The 10,437-nt window shown below is 44.6% G+C and overlaps 1 protein-coding gene across 3 annotated transcripts in view; it reads left to right on the top strand.

Annotated features, from left to right (window-relative positions):
* Positions 1–10,437, top strand: part of Myof (myoferlin) — a 147,171-nt gene that overhangs the window by 54,327 nt on the left and 82,407 nt on the right. For 2 of the 3 annotated variants that reach the window (XM_021152563.1, XM_021152562.1), the window contains exons 6-12: positions 2,972–3,138; positions 3,680–3,808; positions 6,475–6,537; positions 6,630–6,680; positions 7,743–7,773; positions 8,314–8,429; positions 9,175–9,301. In XM_021152563.1, coding sequence (XP_021008222.1) covers positions 2,972–3,138; positions 3,680–3,808; positions 6,475–6,537; positions 6,630–6,680; positions 7,743–7,773; positions 8,314–8,429; positions 9,175–9,301 — 684 coding nt within the window. The remainder of the gene's footprint in view (positions 1–2,971; positions 3,139–3,679; positions 3,809–6,474; positions 6,538–6,629; positions 6,681–7,742; positions 7,774–8,313; positions 8,430–9,174; positions 9,302–10,437) is intronic. The other variant, XM_029472658.1, reaches the window with a different exon arrangement.

Genomic DNA, 10,437 nt, shown 5'->3' with positions numbered 1-10,437 from the left:
GAGAGGGGGAAGGGAGGGGAGGGGGAGGGGGAGGGGGAGGGGGAGGGGGAGACAGGAGCACTCTGAGCTGCAGTGAGTCAGCAGATCTGATTCTGAGCATTGGTCCATTCTCAAATTGTCAGTTTCTCTGATCTTCTAATTCCTTGCAACATCAGGGGTCTGGATTAAATAATACATATGGTCTCTAACTAGGAAGTTCTATTTGTTGTTGTTTCAAGGCAGGGTTCCACTCTAGCCCAGACTGGAGTGGAATCCACTGTGTCATCCAAACCAGTTTTAAATAGCAAGAGGAGATAAGATCTATTTAAGTGTGATAGTCGGTCCAAAGTTGGGAGTCAGGAGAGAACATGTATATTTGTAGAATGGTTGATTTGTAGTTGAAAACCAAGGCGAAATTTGCATCTGGACTTTGTTATCTCAGTGAAATAAGCAGGATTGTTAATGGAGAATGAAGTTTTCCAGGTAAGAATAACTGCTGGGTGTTGGAGGCTGGGACTGTAGCTTGGCAGTGGAATGCTTGCCTGGGTCGTACACTGTCCCAGGTGGGACAGCAATGTCTCAGCAATGCAAACCATAGGAGGTGGAAAGATGAACTGATCTGACCTTGGTGGCTTATAGTAGCCGTCTCGGATCAGGAGCCAAGAAAATGATGTCTTGGAAATGTTGGAGATAGCCTGGAAACCCCAGAAGTCTACTTAAATCTTGTGATACCAGTCAAGATGGTGTGTGCCCTTCTCAGCTGGGTTGAACTGCCTAAGTGCAGAGGGAGAATGTGATGTACAGAGTTGAACAAGCATGTGGGTAACATGCGTGGAGAAGAAGAGGGGTTGAAGCTATGCATGGTAACCGTAATGTCAGACCTCCTAGGCTCTGAGAACCTAGGAGAGTACTGAAGAAATGAAGGGGGTACCAGGCAGGAAGATGGTGTAGGTGGTGAGGACTGGGGCTGTCTATGTAGAAGAGTTGAGCAAACCAGGAAGAATCAAGAGATGCCTTCTCTAGTGGGTTGAGTAATGTCCCCTGACAAGTCATGTGTGTGTGAAATTTCAGGACACATCATTTGGAAACAGAATGTGCATGTGGTTGGTTAAGATGAGGTTGTCCTGGATTGTGGCAAACTTTAAATCCCATGGCTGGTGTCCTTAGGAGATGAAATTAGGGCACTCAAATATGCAGGGAGGTCACATGACTACAAAAAAGTTATTGGAGTGATTGGCATGGGTGCTAAGGACCGCTAGGAGCCGCTGTATGGGAAGAGGCAGGAGGACTCTCTCCCAGATACTACGTGTGGACTATGTATCTGCCAACACCTGAGATTTCACTTTCAGAGTCTGAGGCCGCCAGAGAACATCGCTTGAAGCCACCCAGTTTGCAGACCTTTGTTAGGATAGTTCTGGGAAGACCTACACCCATTGAGTCAGCAGTTCCTAGCCTGGCATTGTCCTTTGTCGGCATGACAGAATCAGTCATTGTTTGTAGCTCTGGGTCACATCCAAGCCTGGTTCTCATTAGTGGGCCATGCCAGCATAGGCACTAGAGTGTTGGTGGGGAGACAGCCTGAGCAGAAGGGTGTGTTCAGCCAGGCCTTGGTGTTCCCTCCTCCTTCATGGAACACTTAGTGTTGTTCATCCGTGAAAGAAGTGTTTCAGAAACAATGGTGGAATGGACAAATGCTGCCATTTTTCACCTTCTAGGTTCTCTAAGGTTATATTCTATAGATAGATAGCCAGGAGTCCGACGTTTTGACGTGTGTGCATGCGTGCATGTGTGTATGCATGTATATGCTGTGTGTGCGTATATGTGACTGTGTGTGTGTGTGTGTGTGTGTGTGTATGTGTGTGCGTGTGCATGCGCGCATGTGCTTGCATGGCTAGAAGTCAATGCCCGAGGTCTTCCTCAGCTGCTCTCTACCTTACTCTTTGAGATGGGATTCTCACATTGAATCTGAGGCTCACAGAGTCAGCTAGGCTGATTAGCCAATGAGCTCCAGGGATTTGTCTGTCTTTGACTCCCTTGGCACTAGGATATTTTACTAAGCCATCTTCCCAGACCCTTTTTTGTCTCTTAAGAAAAGAAAAGCTAAAGTTTGTCAATATGTTTCAAAGATTTAGTGACTAAAAGAGAGGGGAGAGGTGGTAGGCAGAGTTGAGTGTGGTTTTTTTGGTTTTTGTTGTTGTTGTTGTTTTTTTTTTTTTTTTTTTTTGAGAAAGAAAAGTTTGCATGTAGGCAGGAGGAAGGTGACAGTGGCAAGGAACCTCCTGGGAACCTTGAGAGTGAGAGGACATTTGTGGAGAAGAATCGAAAAGACAGCAGAGAGTTAGGATATTATAATGTTGTGTGGGCAAAACTTTCTCCCTTGAGTTTATAGAGTGACTGGGAAGTGAAGGAGGGGCCAGATAGATGTTGAAGTCGCAAACAGAAAGTCAAGATGAGGAAGAACATGGGTGCCATGATGCTCAGCAAGAAAGGGGCTATGAGGGCTATCTTGGTGAGCCTGGCAATTGTGACTTAGGAGTTTAGCAGGTGGGATCCCAACATGGCTCCTGGGGCGGTCTCTAGACAAGCAGTGAGAAGCAGGGCACGGGGGATGGGAGATGGGAGCTTGAAGTTTATCTGTGCATTTGGTTCTCCATGGCATTTCTTCTTCTCTTTAGTTCCTGATCTCAGGCTGACTCCTGAGGGGAGCGCGTACTCACTATAGCCGATCCAGGACACAATACTTCTCTCACTATCCTTGTGATCTCTGGAGTTCTCTTGTCTCTGTGAAGACGGTCAGACCAAAGGTCCTAATACACCATGAATGCATTTTCTGTAAGAAACTGTGCCTACACACCAAGTTCCCAGTCAATGCCACTAAATCATCTTCCTTACCTGTTACCTTGGGAACAGAGCAAGTTCAGGAGACCAGGGTGCTAGATAGACAGTTGCAGGCTAAGGACCATCACTAACCGGTTCCCCTTCTGTATTTCAGAAGAAGAGGAAGAAGATCAAGGAGATGAAGACAGGGTAGATGGCATAGTCAGAGGCCCTGGGCCCAAGGGGCCATCTGGGACAGTGTCAGAAGCTCAGCTGGCTCGGAGGATCACCAAAGGGAAGAACAGCCGGAGGATGCTGTCCAACAAGCCACAGGATTTCCAGGTGGGAAGGGCTCTGCTCTTCTGGCCCACAACCTGGCCACTGCTGTGACATCACGATGAACATAGTCCTATGGACAGGGGCGCATCTACTGAAAAAGGATATAAGGACATGAACCCAGAAAGGAGAGTTTTCTGTCTATAAGTACGAAGGGTTTAGTGAAAGTAGACAAGCTGTTTCAGAGAGATGTAATGGGAACTTTTCCTTTCCTCTGGAAGCAAATGGGGCTGATTAGCAAAAGAATAACAGCAGTTCTGGTACCTGTTGCACTTTGCTTAGCTCTCAGCATGAGTCCATCGCAGGGACACTTGTAGACCAGGCAATGGGCCTCAGGGCGGGAATCTCAGTCTTCCCTGCTTCTGCCAGGCCAGCTCTGAACCCTTTCTCTCGCTCAGTGTTCACAGACAGCCCCTTCCGGACTGGGAGGTCTTAGTACCGGGGTTTTAGCCATCCTTATGAGCCAGAGAGCTGAGGTGATGCCTAAGGATCCCTTTGCATCTCACACTGGACAAGCTTTGGTAACAACACCACTTTGTGCTTGCAGATCCGTGTCAGAGTGATCGAGGGCCGTCAGTTATGCGGCAACAACATAAGGCCCGTGGTGAAAGTTCACATCTGTGGTCAGACGCACCGCACGAGAATCAAGAGAGGGAACAATCCATTTTTTGACGAGGTGAGTGGGCTGAGAGTGCACGGTCCTGCTCACCCAGTCTGTCCTGTTTGTACATGTCTCCTCCTGCCAATTTCACCCGGTTCGCAGAGGAGGGAAACACGGGGCTAAGAACTGGAAAGTACAGTACAGGCCTCTGGTGTGAATGAAGCACAGAGAGATCAGAGCCACACAGGCGTGAGGCCACCTAACTGGCTTCCACTGATTTCCAATTGCCCATGTCTTCCTGACATTTCTATAGTTTCCTCCTGGGTCCCTTTATCCTGGTGATGGAACGTGTGATGTCATCTGTACCTTCACATTACAGAATGACTCTAAAGGTTGACTGTGTCCCTGTGCAATCCAGGTTTTAAGAGGTGTGAACATTTGCTTGACTGCAAAAATATTTCATACTAAAGAAATGCCATATGAACAAACAATGCGTCCCAGTTCTGTTGACTTCTGTGATACACTCAAAAGTGCTTAATGCCTTACCAGTCATCTCAGATCCCGCAAAACCACAACTAGGCATGAACAGAAACAATGTAGGAGTCCCTCGGAGGCTAGCTGTGCTATGTTCAGGAGACTCAGCTCTGAGATGCCTCAGCCTGCACCTTTCCTAGTCTCTCTTTTTCCCTACAATCCTGATTCTGGCTCTGTCCTTTTTTCCTGTCTACATTCATAAGAGAAACCAGTTTGTTCTCTTCTGCCCCCTGTCTCTTGTCTTACTCAAACGAGGTAAGGGGCCAACCCCATTTTCTTCAAACCTATACCTCTTAGATTGAAGATAGACTATAGCATATAGATGCTTATAGATGCCAGTGACTGGGGCTTCAGAATGAGACATGTCGGTTAAGGCTTTCATGATATGGGCTCTATGTTAACTAAGCTACTCTGCGGAGTAGAGCAAGGGTCTCCATCTTCCTTAGACTTTTCATATTCGTCATCTTAAGTATGTAAGTGTGGTACCAGAAACTGAACCTGGAGCATCATACTAGGGTACCTGTCATACACTGTATTAGATGTACCCTTAGCTATAGGTCCAGACTCCTCCCCCCTTTACAGGCCATCTATGTCTTGATAGTACATAAAAGCACCATCTACTGTGTGTTGTAGGTAATATGTCAGCATCTATCAGACTATGGGGGTAGAGATAGATAGATAGATAGATAGATAGATAGATAGATAGATAGATGCTAGATTTTTCAGTCAGTTTCACTCTGCAACCCAGGCTGGCCTGAGATCTTGAGTTCTTTGCCTCATTATCTTAAGTGCTGGGATTATAGGTATGTTACAGTAGGTACTATGCACTAGGTGTGGAATATTTTTATAAAAACAACTACTCCCTATAGAAAACTCAAGAAAAATAGAACTATTCTAGGTAAAAAATTAAACTGAAAAGAAATGACACCCAGATGCAGCGGTGATCTGTGTGTGGATCTTAGATTTTTGAAAAAACATCCAAGAATTTTTGTTTTTAAATCTATAGAAAAATCTTAAAATTGACTATTTACATGTTCATTTGGGGCATGTGGTAGCAGCATTGTGATTACACAAACAGGTGCCCTTGCTCTTATGAAACATGCACAAATACACTTTGAAAGAGTAAATTACCATGATATCTAACTTTGTTTTGAATGATTCTGTTAAAAAACAAGAAAGAGAGAGAGTGAGCAAGCAAAAAAAAATCAAGAAGGACTAGCCTTGCTTTAGGTTTTTTGCATATTTTAAGATGACCATCGTCAGAGTAGAAACTTATTTTTCTTTCCAGTTTGGAAAAACTGTAATAAATCTATTTTCCTTAAAAGGAAAACAAGACCTCAAGGTGGTGGTGGTGTACACCTTTAATTCTAGTACTTGGGAGGCAGAAGCAGGTAGAGTTTGTGAGTCTGTGAGTTTGAGGTTAGGCTGGTCTACAGAGTGAGTTGTTCCAGGATAGCCAGAGCTTCATAGAGAGACTCTGTCTCAAAAAACAAGCAAGCAAACAAACAAACAAACAAAAACAAGCAAAAAAACAAAACAAAACAAGACAAACCAACCCAGAAAGATGAAACAAATGTCCCACTGTAGTAACAAAAATGAAAAGTGCTATTCTATTATATTTAAGCTATTTCTGTTTATTTAAAATATTTCTACATATGAAGTTGGAGAAAGTGGTTTTGTTTTAGTAAATACTATTTTTTTTTTAAAGTTAAGGTTGTCATTGTAGCCCAGGCTAACCAAGAACTCACCATGTAACTCAGGCTGGCTTCCAATCATGGCTGTCCTTGTACCTCAGCTTCTCACGTTCTGGGAAAGGGGTGATGAGGCTTGGCTGAGAAGGAATTTACCACAACTGAATGGGCAATGTTTTCCTTAAAGGTGTTAGACAGAAGTGATGGAGCTAAGGATGTTAGTGAACTGAGAGGACATCCCAGCCGTCAGCACACACTTTAGTCAAAGTGTCGGTGTGGAATAATCTAGGTCCTCACTTTAGTTAGCCGTAAATGTCCAGTGCTAAGTGAACACGTTTGCTCGTGTCACTTATTTCCCGTGTTTTCCTTTGCCACTGTGTAGTGATGGGTAAGTGTTCACTCTGCCATACCTGATTCTGAAAGTGTTTAGCAGTTTTCTAGGCAAACCTTCAGCACCAGCTCCTCTGGGCCTGAGCCACTGGCTAATGTCCGATGTGTTCTGTGTTGTTTTGACAGTTATTTTTCTACAATGTACACATCACACCCTCTGAGCTCATGGATGAGATCATCAGTATCCGGGTAAGGATACCCGGGTAAGGGGCCAGGGCAGGAGGACACTGATCACTGACCACTGACAAAGACCGTCCGCTTACCCTTCTCCTTTCCTCCAGGTTTATAATTCCCATTCTTTGAGGGCAGATTGTCTGATGGGGGAATTTAAGGTGAGTGACAGCAGTATACTTTTTTCAATGATATAAAGATGAGAACTCTCTTAATAGGGAATCTGATTCACAGCCAGGCCTCAGGGCACGCATGGCAGTGGCATCTTTAGGGTTCTAGGTAGAGGCTAGACACCATGATTTTTGCTGAAGGCTTTATGGGTCTTGTCTACCTTAAATGTATAATACTAATAGCATTCCAAAGCATGGGGCCTTGGTGTGTCAACGAAGGTCTTTGCCAGCTTCTGTCTGTGGATGGAAGCAAAGCCATCTCTATGAAGGATGTGCTTGGAGCTGGCAAAAAGTCCCATAACCAGCTCTACCTACCAATGGCCCCAGAGTTCTGTCTAAAAAGCCACTTGTAAGTCTGAAATGAGAACAGAGATGACGTTGGATAAGAGAAGCTACATTTTTTCAAGTAGTTCTCACTGTGCGGATTCTTGATGGGCACCTCAGCAGTTCTCAGAGGATGAGCTGCCTTCTGAAGGAAGAAGATCCAGTCACTAACATGCTTCTAAAATGAGCTGGGTCAGGCAGACCTCTGGTCAAACCCTGTCTGTCACCAGGGTGAATTCTCTTAACCGCTTTGATCCTTGGTTGCTTCATGTGCAGGATAGAATCAGCATCCAGGAGGCATGTAAAGACATCATGGAACCATCCAATCAACGATTAGATTAGTACTCACGTTAGCACTGATTGGATGGAAGGAAAGTTGGACAGGACCAGGCCAGGTGATTTCCTGTAAGGAGATTAATGGCCCCAGTTTCTCTGCTGGCACTAACAATGTGGAAACTAAGAAAGTCTTGGGCAAACTGGGACATGCTAGTCGTCACCCTGATCTCACGGTTTCTTCCAACCCTGAGTCTAGCTCACTCATTCAGTAATGATCCATCAAGAGCCTTCTGTGTGGCATACATCAGGCAAGATGCTGATACAAAGTGGGTGAGGGGGGAATCTAGATCTTGGAAGTTTAAAAGTAACGGCATTGGATCTAAATATCATGTGTCTTTTTTTTTCTTTAAAGTGACAAGATTTTTTAAAATCTATTTAACTTGTTTTCCCCAGATTGATGTTGGATTTGTTTATGATGAACCTGGTAAGTAATGTCCCCTCATCGACTTGAAGTCTCAGTTCCTTCTAATTCTGAGGAAAATCCTAGAGCTTAAAAAAATCTCAGAAGAAATTTCTTGAAGAGATTTCTTTTCAGTGGTGGGGAATCAAGCTAACGTCTTTGTAAATTCTAGGAAAGAACTCTCCCATAGAGGCATGCCTCCAAATCCACCACAGGAATAAGAAAACACTGTTTCTGTCGCGTGGAGGATGCTTAATGAGAACAAATAGTAGCTGATAACGAATACGGATGTCTAATATTTTTACTCTTAACATGCACAAATTGGTGATGTCTTTGTTTTGTGATGGTCTCATGATCTTATTAAGAGATCAAATTGAAAAACTATTCTAGAGCTCGGAGAGTCTCTCATGAGTAACGCCAGGATAGGAGGAGGGCAGGACTAAGGTGTGTGCAGAGCGTGAACAGGACGTACTGATATGTAGACTTGCCTGGGAAATTGGATGAAATCAGGATCCTGCCAGCACATCTTTAGAGTGGCCCTGTCCTTCTGCCCCTTTATGTTAGGCCATGCTGTCATGAGGAAATGGCTCCTTCTCAATGACCCAGAAGACACCAGCTCAGGCGCAAAAGGTTACATGAAAGTCAGCATGTTTGTCCTGGGAACCGGAGACGAACCCCCTGTGAGTGCCTCACCCTCTACCTTCTGTTCTTAAAAACGTAACTGAGCAGTGGGCTGTGAAATGGAGCTCAGATTCCAAACTGACACCCCTATTCCTGATTCCTCCCATTCCAAGCTGCCCCTTGCTGATCACAGGTTACCATTTCTGCTCAGATTCCTTCTTGGTGTTTCCTAGTATATGTGAGTCTTTCTTTTAGGGGGCAAGGGTGTTGAGTCAGGCAGGGTCTCATACAGCTCAAGTTGGCCTCAGATCTAGTTCCGTAGTTAAGGTTGGCTTTGAACTTCTAATCTTCTTGCCTCCACTTGCTGTGTGCTGGGATCACAGTGCCCAGGAGTAAGTATTTAATTCAAGACATAACATGTATGTTTTTAATAACTTCATTGTTTCATTAGAAAGGCTTGAGTTCATCTTCCATGCAAAGACTCATTACCTTATCACTTTCTTCCACCTGACGGGTTAGTGATAGTTCAAGAAATCAGACAGAAACAGGAATGGGCTAGAGAGAAACCAGAATACAGGATTACACGTACATCCTCAGTGCTGGTGCTCATGAGACTACAGGAGGATATGAAACACTGAAGCATTGATATTATAGAGGTTTTGAGATTGAAAGAAAAATCAATGACTGAGCCTTTAAACGCCAAACATTAGATATAATGGAAGCAGTTCTGGACATCCATAGCTTGGCTTCTTTTAGAACTGCTTCTCCTTTGCATGTGTGATTTTGACCATGTGTCCCTCTTAGCCTGAGAAACGAGACCGTGACAATGACAGTGATGACGTGGAGAGCAACTTGTTACTTCCGGCAGGCATTGCCCTCCGGTGGGTGACCTTCATGCTGAAGATCTACCGAGCCGAGGACATCCCCCAGAGTATGTACTGCTTTAATCATGCATGGGGGCTTTGGTTCAGCCATCTTTGAGATGGTACATGATAAACTCATGCTCCTTCTATAAGGTTCCCTTCTGAAAGGCCTTCATGGACTTAATTCCATTCTTCTGGCCCCAATGAAAATTTCTGAGCAGCTTCTGGGGCAGCCATTGCTCATCCATGTTCCTGTCTTTGATCCATTTTGCTCTGTCCCTTCATCCTTCCATAGTCTGTTTTATTTTCTAGAGACTGCTAAAGGGAGGCGAACAGTTAGCACTTCTAACCTTTTAAAAAAAACATTGCATTGTGTATGCGTATGTGTGTGTGTGTGAGGGGGAGACCACATGGGCCACAGTACACATGAAGTCAAAGAACAACTTGTTAGAGTCCATTCTCTCCTCCCATCATGTGGGTCTTGTAAACAAGGGCTCGGTGAAACCACTGCATTGAACTACTCTGTGGGTAGAAAGAAAGGTTTATTGGGACCAAACGGCAGAAGCCGTCTCTCAGGGGACAGGGAGAAGAGAGAAACAGCAGAAAAGCAGACAGATTTTATATTCAGTCAGTGGGGATGTCTTTGAGTTTATATAAGCTGTACAGAATGACCCAGAACTAGATGTCCTTGCCACAGGTAAGTGATGTTTGAAGGTAGTCTGTAGTGTGATTTATTTTGTGTGCCTGGCCTTTTAAGGGATCCCCAATGTCTACTCAACTAGTCTCAGTACAAGAGGGACAAACATAGTCATTGTATCTTGGACTTCTGGGAACAGAGGAGGACCTGAAAAGTCAGTAGCTGCTGAGAGAGATGGCGTAGGGGGAGTAGGATTAGAGTAAGCAGATGAGTAGGGTCCAGGTGAGAGAGTAGGGTTAGAGAAGACAGTTGGTGCTAGAAGAAAGAAGATTGAGTCAGTCGAGCTAAGGAATGAAGAAAAGAGATAGAGCAGAGTGAAAAATTGTTGATCCAGGAGAAGCTAAGCTGAGCCAGAGAAAAGATCTGTTAAGAGACTGTTAGGAGAACCCACACAAAGTAGCAAAACAGATAAACAAAGGCAAGCCACAGGGGACTAAGGGAGGTTCCTATTAAGCAGAAGCCCATCTTTAGGCCTCTGTTCACCCAACAATGATCCTTCTGTTTACC

Source organism: Mus caroli, chromosome 19 (assembly GCF_900094665.2).
Source record: "Mus caroli chromosome 19, CAROLI_EIJ_v1.1, whole genome shotgun sequence".
Lineage (NCBI taxonomy): Eukaryota > Metazoa > Chordata > Mammalia > Rodentia > Muridae > Mus > Mus caroli.
Note: the sequence above shows the minus strand (reverse complement) of the source record. Positions and strands in the feature narration are given on the sequence as shown.